The 20,342-nt window shown below is 41.0% G+C and overlaps 1 protein-coding gene across 4 annotated transcripts in view; it reads right to left on the reverse strand.

The window, feature by feature from the left end:
• Nucleotides 1-20,068, reverse strand: part of cables1 (Cdk5 and Abl enzyme substrate 1) — a 28,764-nt gene extending 8,696 nt beyond the window's left edge. For 2 of the 4 annotated variants that reach the window (XM_053486689.1, XM_053486688.1), the window contains exons 1-4: nucleotides 19,354-20,068; nucleotides 8,629-8,700; nucleotides 7,355-7,447; nucleotides 5,683-5,760 (exon numbers count right to left, since the gene is read on the reverse strand). In XM_053486689.1, coding sequence (XP_053342664.1) covers nucleotides 5,683-5,760; nucleotides 7,355-7,447; nucleotides 8,629-8,700; nucleotides 19,354-19,871 — 761 coding nt within the window. In that variant the 5' untranslated portion in view covers nucleotides 19,872-20,068. The remainder of the gene's footprint in view (nucleotides 1-5,682; nucleotides 5,761-7,354; nucleotides 7,448-8,628; nucleotides 8,701-19,353) is intronic. The other 2 variants (XM_053486691.1, XM_053486690.1) reach the window with 1 other exon arrangement.
• Between the last annotated feature and the right edge of the window lie 274 nt (nucleotides 20,069-20,342).

Here is a 20,342-nt window from a genome sequence, read left to right on the forward strand (position 1 = left end):
AAGAAGCCAAATTAATAAATAATTAATGACATATTACAGTTTTCTTATAGTATCCACTTGTACATGGTTTAATTACAAAATAGAAAATCAATGAGTTAAGTACATACATATGTAAATGTTACTATGAACAGATAAAAAGTATTTAATTCTTAAATAATGAAAAACATTTTAATTATCCAAGGAATACAAGGGTCGTTCAAGTCAAACCAGGACTTGTGCAAAAATTTCTGGTGAATGAAGGAATTAAAGCGACTGACAACTTCAAGCAGAGTTCGGTGATGAGACTTTTAGCCGCAGTTGAACATGTGAACGGTGCAAACATTTTAAATAAGCCTGTATAAATCACAGTTCACTGCAGTCGTCGTTCCCTAGATCCTTGAAAAATCTACAGATAAATATGTCGCCAACAAGCGGACGAGACACATCAGTCTGTAGGAACAGGACACACAGTCGTTCACCAACACCACTCGCATGTTACAGGAACTCTGCAGGACGTTGTTGCCACATACGGTACCGTACAGTCCTGACTGACTCGCTTCCACATGTTTTTAGGCTGTTAAAGGAGTTCCTGGGAGGCCAGCGTTCCATACGTGAGGCAACGTAAATCCGATAATGGCTCTGGCGTAATGAGGAATCTTTCTACCATGACGGTGTCCAAGCACTAGTGAAACACTGGGATAGAAGCGTTAGTTTACCAGGGAATTATATAGTGAAATAAAGGAGCTTTTTTACTCTTATAATTGCGTTCCGTTATTCAGCACATTGAAATGTCCTTGGTTTGACCTTGTAAAATAAATATTTTTCCTTCACAGGAACGCAGCGTGTGCTAGCTGTGGCGCGTAAGGTGGTCTGTACCAGCGCTCTGTTACATTTCACACCTCTGTAACAGAATTCCTGCACTTCCTTAAATGTGAATATTAAGAAAATCTTCATATCGACATCTTCAGGATTTAAAAAATTTTCAACATGTAAGCTCTACTTGAATCTGACTCGAGTGACTGAAAAAAAAGTGTAAAGACTCTGCTGTCTGTTTTTATGGTGCAAGAGGAAGTTGTGCTTTCGTTTCTTACAGTCAGCATGTCCTCACACTGACGCAGGAATCTGAGGCTGAACAAGATGGAACGATCAAGTGTGTGCAAAAAGCAGAAATATAACACGGAATAAAAATAGTGGCAATACAAAGTGTTCCTTTTTTTATTTCTGAAAGTTATTTACACAACAGTGTTATTTCAAGCAATTCTTTCTTGGCTTTCACTTTTTTTTTAACTTAATGATTCTGGTAGGAGGTGTGACTTAAAGTTTAAAGGTGGGTTAAAGGGTGTTCGAGTCAAAGCGGGACTCTTGATTGTAAAACAAAGCACAATTATGAGAGTAAAAACTCCCTTTATTTCTCTATATAATCCCTTTGCTACACTAATGCACTTATCCAAGTGGTACACTAGTGCTTGGACACCATTAAGGTAGAAAGTCTTCTCAGTACTGCCTGGTTCATGTCTGAAACGCCGGCCTCCCAGGAACTCCTTTAATGACTGAAACATGTGAAAATGACTTGGAGCGAGGTCAGGACCAAACGGGGCGTGTGGCAATAACTCCCAGCCGAGTCCCTGTAATGTGCAAAAGTGGGGTTGGTGAATTACTGTGTGTACTGTTCCCAAAAAGAGATTTGTCTCTTCAGCAAGTTGGTGACAAGTTATTTGTCGATTTTTAAGGATTGGCACATGGTTTACTGTGGCTAAGAGTCTCATCACCATACTGGGCTTTAAGTCTCGGTTTGACTTAAACACCCCTTTGCTTACTTGTTTGCAAAATGAGTCTCATGTACTGGTACTAAACTAAACCCACACTAAAAACTTCTTGGCTGAATGTCAAACAAATTGTTCATTAATGAATGATAAATTATTATAACTAACATGAGCAATCAAGTGATTAAAAAAAAAAAACGAGCAAAAAAATAAATAAACCGAAAAGCATAATTTTTTTTTAAATGTATGAGAGGGGGAAATAAAAACTCATGAAGCACATTTTGAGAGAAGCACAGAGCCACCAAGCTGTTCACATAAACCCACCAATTTGTTTGCTGAAAGCCTAGACAGCAATGCAGCGAGCAAACATGCGGCAAGCCCCGTCTACCCAAAGGAAAAAAAACAGCGTGTGTGTGCTGCGAGTTTGACATAACCCATCCAATCTCTACAACCATCAGTGTCTCTGGAGAGCTAATTGATACCTCCGTCGACTCCCTGTGCCAAAATCAATCAGATGGACAGAAGGACGCGGGAGAGATTATAACAGTGAGCCAAGTGGCCTCGTGCTCCAGCTTCCTGCGAGTATGGTGTGATGTGTTTGTCAGAAGCAAAAACCTGTATTTAACGCCTCATTATGGCCATGATGGTGTACTCGGCTTTAAGCATGAACCTGGATTATACGCATTACCCTGCCGTCAGCGTGGACGGTATTGCCATCATGGACAAATATCCACTGCCGAGCTAGTCAGCAGTTTCAGGAATGTTTTAGATGGCTCATTATAAAACCATCATACGAGGTCTGTTCCAAACTGTGAAAAAGAAGCCTCGACAGGATTCACATTCAGGAAGCCCTTCAGAGTCACCGTACATCATTCATCATCACCATTAGCACAGTACCGGGTTGCCAGGGTTGAGGTTACTGCTAATTAGGCTTATTTTGGGACAAGGTTGAAAAAGCTATTTCCTTTAAGAAAAAAAATTGTTTAAAAACAACAGTCAGCAACCATTCAAATCCTGATTCAAAGCAACTAACTAGAATTATTATTCAATTCTTGTATGCAATGGGAAAGTGTAGGTGGTGTGTAAAGCGGTGTGTAGTATTTGCTGATTTAAAAAAATCTGCTGCAAATTAAAAATGCCCGCACACCACAGTGAACTTGATTTCTATGGGTGGAGTGAAAGAGAGAAAGAAAGAAAAAAAAGGTGCCGATTTTTTTGTGAGACTTGGCAACCCTGTACCGTCTTCACATAAAATAATAATAATTAAAACTAAATAACACACGCCAGCATTAGATAGGTAATTCTTTTTCTTTTCAAGCTCAAACATTCTTAAAAAATAAAGTGAATCCAAAACAAGATCATGATTTTACTGCATCATAAACCATAAGAGCACATTCACAAGGGATGTTCAAGTCAAACCGGGACTTATGATGACAATTTGTGGCGAAGCAATTTTAAAGAAGAGCGATTCAGGCGGAGATGGCTCGGAGCCCACTGGAGTCTTTCCTGTAAATGTTCAGAGAGTAGGATGACTGATCCTTGAAAATTGATGGATAACAAATTGTTGTAACTTTATGAAGAGACGGTTGATGGTTTCCAAGCACTAGTGAAACGCTGGAATAAGTGCATCAGTGTAGCAGGGGATTATATCTAGTTTGACTTGAACACCTTGTATTATTATTATTACACACTCACTCATCGTCTATACGTCGCTTGATCCTGTAAACAGGGTTGCAGGGAGCCTGGAGCCTATTCTAGGAAGCTTAGGGCACCTGGACAGGGTGCTGATTCATTGCAGGGCGGGCACACACACACACACACACATACATACATTCATACCTACATACATGCACACATACATACACTCTCACGCTTCAGGCAATTTGGGAACGCCAATTAGCCTATTTTGCATGTCTTTGGACAGTGGGAGGAAACCGGAGTACCTGGAGGAAACCCATCAAGGGTGGGGAGAACATACAAACTCCATGTACACAGAGGCGGGAAATCGAACCTAGACTCTGGAGATGCAAGGCGTCAGTGCTAACCACTTAGCCACGGTGCCGCTCTATTATAAGGGTGCTTGCAAGGTGAAGCACTAATATTATTATATCACAGGATTATTATTTTTCTTCTTCTTCTTCAAGGTTTTAAATCGTGCGGCTTATGAATGACTTTTCTAAGAGGGCAATTTACCACCCCAAAAATCCCACAGGCTTAATTTTGAGACTAATATTGATGAATTCTAGCACAGAGCAAGAATTTCGTAGAAATCTTCAATTTGCCACATTTGAAGAGGCTTGCAAGCTGTGTCAGAACATATTCTGCAAGAGAGTATAAGTTGTACCCCTGGGGCGCAAAAGGTGGCCAAACTGACATATAATGGAGACTTTGGTGTGTAACTAGTCCTGTACTTTCTGTCGTAGACCCATGGAAGGGGCATCAAATCATGCGGCTTATTCGGGAATGGGGTGCTATGACTTTTCTAAGGGGTGGCTGGTAAATTGCCCCAGAGGTCTAAGTTTTGCCACGGCAAGGACCACCTACATTTTCTACCTCTCTAGTTATATCATTACATTTTAATCTTGACATGTGACCAATTTGCATAACCTTACTGACTTTAAGGGACTTAATAGGGTTCATAATATTAAGCAAAGTTTGTGTTTCCCCTCCAACCAATAACGTTGAACATTAACGTTTCTGTCTCTGGAGTTCAGTGTGCTATCAGACAGCACAGATTACTCAGAGACTCACAACACTGTGACTTCATAGCTTTCTTAGAGAGCTTCTATTGTTTAAACGGAAAGAAAAGCTCGCAGACGGGCGTCTGCGCCGAGGTTTTGCCCGAGGTGGAGTAACAATTCGATCATTAATGGATTTGCCAGAGGAGGAGAAAAAAAAAAGCTTCCTCCAGGAGAAAGACACATAAGTGTTTCAGTCGTTCGTTGTGAATGATGTCAGCTGTGAGCACAGTGCTGAAATATAAGCAGGTGCACAGGCTTGGATAGTGCCAAGAATGATGGAGGCTGATGCCAAAGCTGTGAATGGGAGCGAAAAGAAAACAAGCTGCGTTGCTTCATAAACGCTGATTACACTGCAAAACCAAACACAGAAGTCTTAATCGTGCGAATTAATGCGACATCCATGAATAACAGGTCCAGAAATAAAACTGAAGCAGATGAGGAAGCTTCTGGCGAAGTATAAGCTTCATCATGCTAATCTGTAGTCATGAGAGCGTCTATTACTTTTAACGTTCCTAGCGTCATAGCTCAGGCGCAGGAACTAAAGACAGACAAAATATGGGTTTCCTCTTAATCATTCCAGAAAGAAGGATTAAAAATAAATAAATAAAGGGAACGGAAAAACAGAACAGAGGGAGTGACGGCTGGAAAAAGTGAGCGATGAGACTTGTGGGATTTTTGTTTACACAATTAAGCAGGAGGCTGAAAATTAGCTGCAGTGCTAGCTACAACAGTACAATAATACATGATCCTCGGTTTAGTCGGTTAAAATAGACAAAATCACAATCACAATTAACAAAAAAAACAAAAATCATGTTTGTTTTTTTCAGGAGTATGCTAGCAGTGCTTTAGCGTATGCTAGCAGCCTAGAACAAGGAGTCTTGCTAGATTGCTAATTTTGTTTAACTTCACAGAAATCTGACTTGTTTGCTCACAAAAAAAGCTTAAAAACAAACACTAAACATAATATTTCATTATTTAAATTTTGAAAAAAAAAAAAAAAACTACTGTAGCTAGCATCACAGCTAATTTTCCTACATAACCTTAATAAGAGGAAGTAAAATCCTGGATCCTTTCTGCCTCGAGAAGAGACTTGGATAAGTAAAAGCTCATTTTATGAGGTAGAATTATGAGGTAGCGGCCGAGGTAAAAAGCAGCGAGGCGTGATGAAGTAAAAGGTTTACATGCTGAAGAATACGTACCCTGTTTGGCTAGAATCTCGATAGGGCAGGACAGAAAATACACTATAGAAGGATCTTCTGCCACTGATAAGGACTATCCTATAAAGACAAAAAATAATAAATGAACTAGTTCAGTGAGCTATGCTGAGAACAGATCAGGAGATGAAAAATATAGAAATATAGAAGTGCAAAAGTCTTGACCCCCTGGCCTCATTTCTCTATATTTTGTTTTTGAAATCGCTCCTCAGGCTTCCTTTTTAGTTTTTTTGTTTCTCGTTTTCAGAGGACTGTTTTTTGTTTGTTGGGATCATTGAAGCAAAAAAAAATAAAATAAAATAAATCTAACTAAAGGCTGATGATTTAAAATACATTCTTGATTCATATATTAGGTGGTAAAATGTCGACGTTTCTCTATAATCCTGCAGGTGGCGCACTCTAAACTATTCACACGGCACAGCATCATGTGTGGTAGGAGCAAATTATGTGCCAAGTTTGTTTAAAATTGTCACAAAATCCGCAATACAGATCGAATCGGCACCTGGGTATCGTAATATCATCTTATCGGGGGAGCGCTGGTGTAAACTGGTGATGCTGAACGCTGAGTGGTTGGAACAGACGAGAGGGGAAATGAGGTCGCTGCTGAGGTTGTTAAACAACCCAATTTAAAATTGTATTATTTTAATTAGAAACGTGTCGCAGTAAAAAAAAAAAAAAAAGTTATTTCGACATTAATCTATGTCACTTCTTAATTAAATTTACTCTGAAGAAATGATGCAGCTCAAGACTTTTGCACGGTACCGTATATACAAGAATCTGTTATGTGAGTCTGAAACACTGATATTAAGATGAGGGGGAAAAAAGTCATGCATACAGTACATTCTTTTAAAGAAAAATATGCTGAGGAGGAAACTGAAGAACTACGGAAGAATAGTGAGGGTAGTGAAGATTTAAAAGTCAACATGCATGAAACTGTTAAGAAAACATCAACACGACACAATACTGTCTGAATACTATAGAATTTCCTTTCAGCAGCCATTTCATTTAAAGCACCACATGTATTCCTTCTTATTTACTGTGAAGTCGTACCACATGAAGAAAAAAAAAAAGGAGTTGGAACAACGTCAGAAAGCTGAACTTCGAATCGATTTAATGTGACCTCTTGTCAGAAGAATGAACCAACGTGTCCTGAAGCAATGTGCTCCAAGTAATCCTTTGATAATTCGTAATTAAACTGCAACAAGTCACTATTTATTAAAATATACTTACCATGACCTGTAGGATTTGTTAACAATTTTAAAGATTTCATTTTATCTTTTTTTTATGTTTAATCTTAATTTCAACTGTTCCACAGTTTGACTTGGATTCAAAGCAACTTACAGTTTAAAGAATAAACAGTAAAGTTAAGGCTTGAGGACCTCGCACTGGTTCTTTAACAATCCTGGGATTTAAACTCAATACTTTTTTGATCGCTGTCTTTGAACCGTAACCATCGATCCACCATGACTAGGTCTTAATATTTAACATAAACCCCCCCAAAAAGCACAATATGAAACTCTGAATCTAATGGAAGTATAAAACCTTGGAGCTGGCTGCGTGCAAAAAGTAAAAATCAATCTCTCAAAAATCCAAAATCCCCCAAAAGTTTGAATGTTTATGAGAACTTTGTAAGAAGTTGTTTAGAGTGTGCGTGTACCTTCCGTTGTGGATGTCGTGTTGCCTCATGTTCTTGATGAAGTGGACCTTCTTGAAGCTCTTTGGTCGGGGTGAACCTGATAAGGTTCGGCATCTGATAGAAACAGTGAAGAGCGAAGGAGCGTTATTATCCGTTTCCGTGTAGCCAAAACGCTGGACTGGAAGCTTTTAATTTAGCTACCCAACAAGGTTATTATTTTTCAAATCCTGCTGTACTTGTCAAAAAAACTAAGAAAGACAGAAATAATAAATTAAAATACATAGTACGTCTACAGTTATTCTTCTTATCGTGTCATGGCTTCAATATGATGTGAATCTTGATGTATTCAGAACAATCACTCAGTCTCAGTCTCAGATTCTCTACAGCGCTTATACTATTTATCTGGAGACTATCCCAGGGTATATCCTGGAGGGGGTGCTAATCCATTGCAGGGCACACACACACACACTCATTGACAGCCTACGTGCAATTTGGACACGCCAATGAGTCAACCCTGCCTGTGTTTGGACTGTAGGAGAAAACCGAAGTGCCCAGAGGAAACCCACCAAGCACGAGGAGAACATTTAAACTCCATGCAATTAGACATGACCTGAAACCTGGAGGTGTGAATCGTTAATTAAAGCAGTCAACAATTTCTTCTAATACAACAAAAATGTGAACGTTTTACAGGGCGATTCACTTGAATGTTCCATGATCGTGTCCTTGTTCTTTAGAATCGTGCCGACGCTTGAACGATCCATGTTAATAGAGCGAGCGATGTCGCCCACCTTTTCATCTCACTCTATTCTCTTAATTATTTTCACTTTTATCTCCCTTATTATTGCTTGCCACTTCTTAGCGGCACCAGCATCATCACCAGTGCTTTTACGTTTGCTTCCGGACATTCGGGGATGCACGCTGCACACATGTGACGATGTACGCCGGACATGTGATCTAACTTCCGTGACTGAACATTGAACAATGTGATTGAAAGTTTGTAACTCAGATGTTCGTATGTAGGGGACTTACTGCATTCTGATTAAATGCTTTGAGCATTGAAACACGCGTCCTGTCAGATCAAACGTAATCTTGTCCATGTAAACATTTAAACTGGAATCTTTAACCAGAATGATTTCAATTGGATTAAAGAAATATTGTCTGTGTTAACATGGCTAGCGCAAAAAAGTGTATTTGCTCCTTTCGGCATCCACTATTTTAGCGAATAACAGTGATAGATTGTCCTGGCTGATACAGAGGAAGCAAAAGGACACAAAAGTGTGTGTGTGTGCGTGTACCTGCGAAGAGGAGCATTCTCCTCAATGTCCTCCAGAGTCTCGAGTGAGGAACGCTGGGAAATCAGCCTCCGTCTGAAAACAAACAAAACAACGAGTGTGTGTGAAGTGAGCTTCCATATAAAGCCACTGATGTATTGTGTGAAGCTAACTAATTAACCGTTACCATTTCACCTCACAGAAACAAAACATATGAACTCGCAGATGGAAAACTTGAACATTAATGTTCTGTAGCCTTTCCATGAACATATAATGGTACAATACAGTAAACATATACAAACAGTCCCCTACTTACAAACATTCGAGTTATGAATTTCTGCAGATATGAAATGCACAGCGGTTCTACTTTAGGTTCAATCACGGACGTAGATCATGTGTATTGTACAAAAAACAGACACTGCAGTGCACCAGATACCAATATTTACAATTATATACAATATTTTTAGTGTGTAAGTGAATGTATAAAATGTCTAAAGTCCGGTATATTGTAGGTGTGTCTGTGTGTGGGTGCGGAGAAATAAGTCGGCCTCACTGATTTCAACGAATCAGTCCGGGAGCACAATGATAGAAAATGTTTCTCCTGTAAAGCTGTCCTGATGGTGAATAATCTCAATTTTGCAAAATCCTCAACAAACCCAAGTTTACAGTCCAAAACAGTGGAAAACAGCTCTGAGACAAAATGCCGTCCAGGATTGCCCTGGCAAATTCAAAGGCACAGAGACAACTAGGGATGCACCGAAATGAAAATTCTGGGCCGAAAACGAAACCGAAATTTTTGGATGCACTTGGCCGAAAACCGATACCGAAACTGAAAATGGCTTCATTAAAAAAACATGTTTAAAAGATTTTCTTTTTGTTTGTATTAAAAAAAATGTTGCATATTGCAACTTTGCTGTCCTCATCTGAAACTTTGAAGTGCTTCCAAACCACCAACATACTCCGTGTTTGATGCGTAATGACAGCGCGAACGAGACGGGAGGATGGGAGAGGCGTGGCGACAATTTCGGATTTTATTTTCGGCGCTTTCTTACGTTTCGGCCGAAACCGATAATGCTATTTCGGCCGAAAATTTTCGGCGGCCGAAATTTCGGTGCATCCCTAGAGACAACACGGTTATATTTGACGTGTGAGATTAATTTTCTTAGACGTGGTTAAGTTTTTTGGCCACATGATGGCAATGTGGGGGAAAGAGATTCAGTCGAGTGGATCTGTATGCCATATATTGTAGATTCGTGTCAAAGGCATATAAGACTCACTTTGTCGAACTTAAGAACACATACGACTTATGAACATGCTCCTGGAACGGAACTTGTTTGTAAGTAGGAGACTAAATGCAGAATGATGTATAATCTTGTGAGAGGTCAGTTATAACGAATAAATAAATTGAAATTGTATTTCCAATTAAAAAAGCAACCAGCATCAATAATATATCATCATGTGATTTAATCCATGTGATATTATCCATTTTCAGTGGTGATGAATGGTTTGGGTGGGACCGCAGAAGACTTTCACATTTCAAATTTCTATTTTGGGAATGGCTTTTACAGACAATTCCCAAGATTATAAATGTTTTATAAACATTATTTATGACTTGTGTGTTCACTTTGCTTTTCCTGACAAGTGTTTATTGATATGCCTAAGTGATACGCCTAAGGCAAGAAAAGGGGAGGAGCCAGTGTAAAGTTGGCTTCCTAAACGGAAAGAACCGTCTCATCACGTCTAATGTTTATTTGTAGACGTCTGGAATGTAAGAGGTCCATCAAGTATGGCTTGAGATACAGTATGAGAACTAATAATCATACACCAATTATCAGTCATGTGTCTGGAACACCGCTGATGCTCTCATCACTACCATAGAAACAGGATTTTATTTCTATGGTAACCGCCGCATCCTCTTTTGGCCGTCTGAAGCGTTACGCGGTACATCAAGACTACAATGTGGTATGAATTACTATTTATAAATCCAACACTGCAATCATTACTTGTGTGTGTGTGTGTGCCATAAATTTCCCCAAAGTAAAGGAAAGTGGTGGTGACTTCTTTATACAGAAAGCTTTCTAACTCCACTTTCTACACTATACCACACTTAAGATCACTGATCAGCCATTACGCAGTGCTCGCCTAAGAGAGGTCACGCTCCGAAAGACCACTTTCCTCGAAAAGTAAGCAAACGGAAACGAGGCTCTGGAAAACAACCTGTTCACGTCTGAATTTCTACAGCTACATGTTTAACAGACTTTGAAAGACTTCACAAGTGTACAAATACAAGACAATCGAAAAAAATAAATAAATTCAGTTTATTCACTGGACGAGGACACGGAATTGAAAAAGAGACTTGTCGTCCTACAAAGCGTCTCGAGTTTTCCTTTGTCAAGGAATTCCTTTTGAGTTTCCCCCCCCCCCCAAAAAAAAGGTTCACGGCTCTTTAAACAGGACTTTGTTCCCGCTCAGGTGGAGCACGATTCTTTAGAGAAAGTTCTTTAGTTAAATCATAAACAGGAAAAACATGTTTTGGGCAGTCTGGTTTTTTTATACCCCAGTAAATGGTTGTACATACTGATCGTGAACGCCTTTAATTCCAGTACAACCCAAAAAAGTACGTCTCATTTAAACAGTGTCTTAAGGACTCCGCTGCCTTTACACTTCATTTATTAAACCTTTGGTTGTTTAGTGAACAAGCCAAGAACATAGTACTGTAGGAATTTAGTCTCACTACTTCAAATCGATAGAGACTTGGTACCATTTTCTAGTATGTAGAATATTATATGACGTTTGATAAATATATACCACACCAAAATAAATCAATAAATAAATTAATAATTTCCTGTGGTGGAAAAACTTCCTGACACTGGGGACTCCTTAAATGTTAAATAATGGAGGTAAAAAAAGGGTATTTTTATGAGGACGTTTGTCTGGGCTTTTTTTTTTTTTTTTTACCCAAACAAACAAACAAACAAACGAATAGATAGACATCATTTAATTCTTTAATCTGTTTATTCAGAAACAGTACCAGTGGCAACACGATCACATCTGCATTTACGTTAAGATCCTTTCGTACCAATGATGTTATTTGACAAATAAAAAAAAATGATGTACTTGAGGTTTTCAGTTACCATTTAAGAAGTTAAAGAGTCAGGATGTTTTTCCACCACAGGAAAGTCTTCACTAAAAGAAAAGGTAAAAGATAGTTTTCCAAAAACATGACGAGCTGCATTTGTCCTATTAAATCCCAGACAGAACAAGAGGCTGGTGAGGAACCATGTTTAAAGATGTTATAGCGCAGATGTGACAGGAACTAATGTACTTCATGGATGCTCTGTGAGATTAAACGTAACTATAAACACAAAAAGGGTCAGGGATGGTTAAGTTGTTGGACTGCTGATCAGGAGGTCCCCGGTTCGAGCCCTGACGCCACCACTGATGGACCCCTGAGCAAGGTCCTTCACCCCCAAGTGCTCAGATACAACCTGATCCTGTAAAAGACTGCAACAGAAACAATGGATATGTCTCCAGGGTAGGGAGTGTCTGTCGCCCAATGTGCCAGGTGGCACGTAGACAAACCTTTTTTTTCTTTCATAAGCCCAGAAATGAATATTATAAACTCTCTGTCAAAGCCAAGACCATATTTAGTGAGACCATTTCCCAGGATTGTCAATCAAAAACATGCCTAGATCCGATTCCTACCACTGTTTGTGAATGTAACATTGAGCTCATTAATTGCAAACTTGTAGAATAGTGATTTAGTAGAATAATTGATATTGTTGATCACACAGTCCCAATATGGCGCCTTAAGCTCCACAGTTTGAGTCTGAGATCTTCAGGTTTCCAGCACTGGTTCTCAAGAAGCCGTAGGATTTTCACTTCCCATCACGGGCACAGACTCCCTACCTCACCTAGTTCACCTAACACAACCCATCTGCTTGGCATTACTGCACAATGGAATTTCCTCGTTTGTCTCCTTCTAATAAACAAGCGGCCATTGTCTCAGAAACCCAGCAGGATGGAACGTCACGGAGTTCCTGAAAGCAAGGCGTCGCCGCTAGACAACTATTTCTAGAGCTCTATACATGAAATTTGAGTTTAGTTTTTTTTTTTTTGAGGGGGGGGGGGGGGCTTTTTTAGCATTCTCCTGAGCTCCTGCATGCTGCTGCATTTAGGGTGCATTAAACATGCTGGTGGAATGCGAGACGGTGAGGTCCGGGAAGAGCAACAATAGGGGGAAAAAGGTTTAAAAAAAAGGAAAAAAAAAAAAAGTCAAAGCACAGACCGAGTAACAGAGCAGAGCTCGACTTGAAGGGAAATGAAGCGTGAAAGAATGTGGCAACGTCTGAAATCAAACTGGTTCAATGTCCTGTTTAACCATGTCCTGAGGTTTGTACCTCATTTGAGATGTCTTACCTGTGACAAGCTTCTGTAAGGAGCATTACTTATATTTCAGTTTACTTTTAATCAAAGTTTGTGGTTATGGGAATTGACATGATACTATGTTGCGTATACAGAACTCACCGCAGACCGGCCGATACGACGTCATCCCGATAGCTAGGAGCCGATTCGATTTGTACTGCAGTTCTCTAAGTATTTTAGAAATACCCCGATTTGATACACATTGTTTCAGATTCCGTCACAGTTCTAAGCAAACTTATCAAATAATTCGCTCCTGACGCACAAAATGCTGTGTTGCCTTTCAATGTGAAATCAATTAGGAGTGCACCACCTGTAGGATGCCACAGGAACTGCAACACCTCAAACGCAAACGTCTGTAAATAAAAATCTCCAGGGGGAAAAACAAAACAAACAAAAATCATGTTTTACGATTAAAATCTCGTATTTCATCACTTCAGGAGTAAAAAAAACTTTATTTATTGATTTATTTGTTTTTGATGACTCTTCTGATGATTCTGTACCAGTCTTGTGTTCATCCAGTTAAATGCTCTCGTGACTGTATACACCCCGCCCCCTGTTTCAACGACGGGCTTCCTAGCAGCCATGATTTTTCAAATAAAGTAGTTTTTATTTCACTTCAAGCGTGTATAATCAGTCGCTTATGCAAAATTTGATGATTTCTCTCAATTATCCAAATCACTTTTTTTTCGTCACTAGGTCTGATTTCTTTGCTTGGATTGTAGCCGCGTTTGCTGACACAATCCTCAACGATTATACTAGGTTTCAGATAACATCACTGAAAAACATCCATGAATGGAAATATTCAACTTATTTTCGATTAAATAAACAAAGTTTTATTATTTTTAAATTAGAAAAAAAAACGTCACATAGTTTTCTTCTATTTTTTGATCCCTAGATTTAGACTTGCATCTGTGACGACTTCATGCTTTACGATCCAAGGCAACGGTCCTCTGAGAACGAACCATCGGCTCTTTAGAGGTCACATCATCTTGGGAGCGGTTTGATGGACTCGCCAAACACAGATCAATTTAATTTAAAACAATCAATTGACCAACAATCAATCAATTTCCTTTAGAGTCTGGATTTCAGTCTGAGCTTTTTTTTTTATTGGTTTCTGGCAAGTTTGAGAAATGCACAGAGTACAGAGTAACCAAGTAAGTAAGACTTTAGATCAGATTGTGCTTACACTTTATAGGCAAAAGTATGTGAACACCTGACCATACCTAAATACTCAAGATTCAACTTTTTTCTAATTCATAATTAAAAATTATTTCGAAATAATAACAGAATGTGAAACGAAAGTCTCGCTATTGTAGACTCAGATTTCATGTTCCAGCCTGCGTAGATCGGACATGCCAATAAAATCTTCCTGCCTGAGCAAAGTCTTGGCAGTAATTTCTGGCAGGTCTTTATCTCCGTCTGCATCTCCGACGGTTCATAAGTAATAAAGAGTTGCGTTCATTAGAGGAGATTACACTAACGCAAAGTGCTAATTGCAGGGCGTGTGCCGCTCCGCTCGGGGCGGATCTGGACGGGGCAGATAGCGACGCCTCAACCAGTTACACAACAACACTCACTGAGGCTCGCCGGGGCGTAATGGGTGAAGGGTTGAGCCGAGCCGAGCTGTGTGAACTCCAAAACCCTGAAGGAAAAAAAATCCTGAGGCAAATTTATAGTGTTATTCATGGAATAGGGTTACGGGTGTGAAAGTCTGAAGTGTGCATTCGTATTCGTGTGTGTGTGTGTGTGTGTGTGTGAGTGAAAGAGAGAATTAAAATATGAAGGGGCGATTTTTTTTTTTTTTTTGCTTGGTTTCCTTTCTAAAGTCACTCTTGGCAGCCAATCTAAAAACTGTGGCATCTGAAGAGAGGCAGGGCGTTCAGCAGGAGGGAGTCCGGGGGAGAGCAAGAGGAAGTAGGTGGGAAGGCAGGGATGAAGAGAGAGAGGGAGGGAGGGAGGGAACAAGAAGAAGGGAGGCCAAAACCCGGGCACTGTGCCCTTCCTTACAGCCAGGAGCCTGTGGACGTTTTCACCAACCTGCTCTTAAAGAACAAGCCATGCACTGTGTGTGTGTGTGTGTGAGTGTGTGTGTAGATCCATATGTGTGGGTGGGGGAAAAGAGGGTACTCTTATGAGGACGTTTGTCTGGGCCCGATGAAAGGGTTTGCTTTTTTTATTACCCAAACAAACAGATAGATAGATAGACGGTGGCACAGTGGTGTAGTGATTAGCATTGCAGCTTTGCACCTCCAGGGTTGAAGGTTCGATTCCCGTCTCAGATCTTCGTGTATTGGGTTTGCATGTCAACCCCCTCCCCTCTACTCGGTGGGTTTCCCTCCTGGTGTTCCGGTTTCCTCCCATATTCCAAAGACATGGAGATTAGGCTAGGCTAATTGGCGTTTTCAAATTTCCTGAAGTGTGAACAAGTGTGTGTGTGTGTGTGTGTGTGTTTGCGCTTGTGTACCCTGCATTGTATTGGCACCAGTCTAGTGCCCCGAGCCCCCTGGGATAGGACCCAGGCCTCCCGCGACCCTGTAGAGGATAAGCGGTATAGAGAAGAGTTCAAAGAGAGTGTGTGTGAGAGAGAGAGAAAATAGAAAGATAAAATAAAAAGAGCTGAAAGGTTTAAGGATTAAACTGATAAAGATTTCGTTAGCACTTTCGTTAGTAACGTAGCACTAATTAGCTGAGCTGGCAATATAAGGTATCTCTGAGTGTGTGTGTGTGTGTGTGTGTGTGTGTGTGTGTAAAAGAGTGTGAGTGAGAGACAGAGCCGGAGAGAAAGTGTGTGTGTGAAACTGAGGAATGTGGGAGCCTCAGTCAACAGTGCAGATTAAAATACAGCTGGAGTTGCTGAACATGGCTGTGTAATCAACTTGACCTTGTGTTTAATTAAATGCCCCCCCCCCCCACCACCACTGAGGAATTTCTCGAGTCACTTTAATGAAAAACATGCAAATTTTAATATAACACATTGGCACGGTGACACGATTTAAACTAACCTGGACGTGATTGGGATTTAATTGAGGTCAGGTGCATCACTACTACTACATTCAGAAGAGTTATCAGTTTTTATTCCAACACCATTTAACACCATTTTAGTCCAACCTGCACTTCCTTGGACTGTGGGAGGAAACTGGAATACGCTGAGGAAACCCTCCAAGCACAGGGTGCTGTGCTAACCACTACGCCTAGGTGCCTTGTTATAATAATTATTATTGTTATTATATGATAATTAATACATTAAATGACCTAGCAGTGATTGTAGTGACTATAGTGGTCATGTGACTAGAAAGAAAAATCAGGCGTCACCTTCCACCGTTATATCCGGGATAAAAAAAAAATGTAAAGAAGGTTAAAAGTGGGTATTATGAATAAATGTTGTAACAAGACGTTCATGTGTTAAAAAAAAAAAAAAAAAAAACTCCGATCCTTCACACAGACTAACATCCAGAAGCGATGCCCTCACCACAGCGCCCGTCCTCACCACACGGTTCGGGTATCTCCACAAAGCTGCTGGACGAAGCTGAGCCGCCCGGTCAGGACGTCAGGAGTCTCGCGTTACCGTAAGTTTATATCCTCTTGTTGAGAATACAGTTAAGCGACACTGAGCCGCGAGTCAGCCTTCGGGCCGCTAATGCTGATTTCTAGGTGAAGGTTGGCATTGAGGCTATAAATAGTGCTCTTTAATAATAATAATAAGAAAAAGTAGAAGAAGAAAACAATCGGAAGTGAGGATCACTGTTAACAATTCAACATAGTTCATGAAACCTTGTATGCCCCATGTACGTTTGGACATTTTATTTATTGTATTTCTTTTTTTAAATAAAAGCAAAGCTACAAGGGCTGTTCAAGTCAATCCGGGACTTTTGATTGCCCACGCACACTACACTAATATTACTTATCCCCGTGTTCCCTTAGTGCTTGAATTGGATCAAGGTAAAAAGTTCTCTGATCGGACTGCCTGTTTCACTTCCCATCCGAAACGCTGGCCTCCCAGGAACTCCTTTAACGGCCTTTCTGTACGGGGGAAGTGGCAATAACTCCCAGCCGAGTCCCTGTAATGTGCAAGCGGCACATTCTGGCAAACCTGGAATTTCATCAAGTCCCGGTTTGACTTTTATTGGTTTTTAACCAATGAAAAGTTTTAGTAGCTTCTGACTATCATTAAACTTTTTTTTTTTTTTATTATTTACAAGTTGTTGCCCCAACGTGGGACCTAATGGGTACAAACTGTGATACTACCACTACTACTGCTAATCATAATAATAATAATACATGTATAATAATACATGTATTATTATAGATTTACAGTATTGTCTACACGGACATTATCATTTACTTACATATTTATACATCATATAAAGATTATCGAAGATTACTCTCTGACTCAACAATAACTGTAGGATTTTTTATTTCCCCTTTGATGATAAAATCACGAGACCACTATTAAAACTTGCGCTTATCACAAGAGATGACACTCGTGGAGCTCCAGCGCACATGCACAGGTGGTGAACGAAAAAGAGAAATGACTGCCGGTGGGTCATGTGACTGTCACATTTTCATTGGTTAGTATTTGGGCACGTTTAATAAAAACAGTGGACTCGCATCTGCTTAAACCTTTTGATAAACTCTCTCTCTGCTACTGGAGGCTCTTTCCGTAAAACTCCTTACAGAAAGAAACAATAGTGATAAATTAGCACAGGTAATTTGCATACAGTTATGTTTTTAAGACGTTCAGAGGAAACCACAGAACATGGAGGAAACCAACTCTGATACATAAAAAGCGCCACACGTGCCGCGATAACCAGAGATACAGAAATCGTGACGTCTAACTGATTTTCTTGATTTACCCCAAAATTAAAGCGATGTTTCAGAGAAATCGAACAATTCAATCCATTTGTTTTACTATGAGCTACTCCTGGACCCCTTACGTCTGCCGAATGGTTCAATCCTGTTCGTTTTCAAAGCTGTTATGCGACATGACCCTGCACGTGATCACACACATTTCCCTTTACACACACCCACCTCTCAAATCTTTACATCTCATAAATCTTAGTGTCCTTGTGCATGTACACAAGGTCCCACCTGGGGACTTAGAGATAAGCCCCGAAACCCAGACTTCCTTTCACTCACTCCATCACACACAGAGTTCTAAAGAACTGCTGATTTGGTGAAGAACGCACTTTCTGGAACAGGTTCAAAACAGAGAAGCGCATACAGTGGAACCCCAGCATATAAATACAAATCTTTACCTTAAGAACTCAAATTTTACGTGTATGAAGCATCTTTGGCATACAAGTGCACAAACTAATCTGAACTGAACACCGTATAGGTTGCGTGAGCCGCTCAAAACTTGTTTGTGTCAATGGAAAGCCAAGCCAAGCGAGTTTACTTTTTTTTTTTTCGTGCATGCAATCTTTCGTATAAATATATCACCATGGCTCCCAAAAATGTTAGCAAGGATGGTAGCAAGATGAAAAGGGAGCCACTTTTCACATGTTTTGATTGATAGTGTTGGAAATTGGTAATATTTTAGATGAGTGGAACAGATTATCTGTATTTACATTATTTTTCATGGGAAAATGTGTTTCGCAATACGTAATTTCGCTTTAAGAACTCGCCTCCGGATCAAATCCGTATGATGAGGTACCGCTGTATTCTCCAATGTGGTGAAGCAGTCTCGGGTGTCGGCGCTTATTTAATCATTACAACAGATTACATAACCCCAAAAATGCTCTCGGGCATGATCTGATTAGAGATTGTGCGGGTTGTCATGACAACGCTGTGCTCGAGGTCCCAGAATGCACTGCAGTTATAGGAATCAGTTGCTCCAAGTTATGTCAGAGACTCGACTCTGTGCATAAAGCGTTTCACGAGGAGGCGTGTTGATGTCAGAATGTTAATGTGAGAATGTTAGTGTGTACGTTTGAGGGACTAAAGCTCTGCTGCATCTCCACAGGGCACAGGGCCCCCCATCACCAGGGAACCGAATGGCATTGTGGGTAACAAAGTGTTCTGACAGAACTACATCATCAGGTTAATACTGAAGATCGAAGCACGTGCTTTAGGGCGGGGTTCTCACTTAATATTATCAGGCTACAAGGAGGGCCAGCCAATCAGAGCGCCAGGTGATATCAGGGGGCGGGGCTACCGCCACCATAACAACATGAGGGATGAATGATCGCGCGTGCCGAATGGGAATATGGAAACGATATATGAAGTAAAAAATATAATAAACACAAACACGTGCATCGCGCACGTGACTTTTTAATAAGAAAATATCATAAAATCGAAAGGAAGGTGTCACGTGCGTGGAGCTACCTGGTCTTGTGCAGCTCGAGCGCGGAGCTGCTGATGATGTGTCCCCCCACTCCTCCTCCTCCTCCCTCCGGGCAGCACGAGCTCTGCTGCCTGCAGCACGCGGCGGGCGGAAGTCCCTGAGTGTACGTGTGCAGGCGGCCGCGCGCGGTGGCAAACGGGGAGCCGAAGACCTGCGCGTGAAAGAGCTGCGCGTCCGACGGAGGGCTCGCGCCGATGGCGAAGCTCGCGCGCCTGCTCGGAGCCCGGGCCTCGTCATCCTCCTCTTCCACCTCCACCTCCTCTTCTTCTTCTTCCTCTTCCTCCTCCTCCTCCTCGGCGGCAGTGACCGAGCTCACGCGTGTTGTCCTCGCTTCCACACAGCCGTCCTCGTCTCCGGGACCGTCTGCGTCTCCGCGCACGGGCCGCCCGTCCAGAGAAATGTTACTGAGGAACGAAAGCGCCGCCTGCCTCCTGCGGGGGTCCGCGCGCCTCCGTGCGTGCTCCGTCCCCGAGCGCTTCGTCAGCGGCGCGGCCGCCATGGCGCAGAAAGCGAACGAGCGAGCGTCCGGCGCGAGCGCAGGCGCGTGGCGGGGGGGGAGAGAAAGAGCGCGTGCTTTAACACCGCGCGCTCAGCACAGCCGCGTCATTGCGTGCGCGAGGAATAAAACGCCACCTCGGTGTTGTTGTGTGTGTGTGTTTTTTTTACACCACTAGAGACACACTCTGTATATCTGACTGTGTGTGTGTGTACAGAGGGTGAAAGAAGTGTGGTCACATGAGCACAGCAGGAACACTAAACTGACCAATCAGAATGACCCCCCCCCTTTGTTTTGGCTCCTCCCACTCTCAGTTTCAAAGTTCAATAACAATGTTTTAAAAATATATAAATATGTTTTTTTCTCTCTCTCTTTCTTTTAAAAAAATCATTAGTTATTATTTTAAAACTCAAACTGTAGTTTATTAAGTCAGGTTTGTTAAAACATAATTATTAAATTCCATGACTATGTTAA

This window comes from Clarias gariepinus, chromosome 25 (genome assembly GCF_024256425.1).
Source record: "Clarias gariepinus isolate MV-2021 ecotype Netherlands chromosome 25, CGAR_prim_01v2, whole genome shotgun sequence".
Taxonomy (NCBI): domain Eukaryota; kingdom Metazoa; phylum Chordata; class Actinopteri; order Siluriformes; family Clariidae; genus Clarias; species Clarias gariepinus.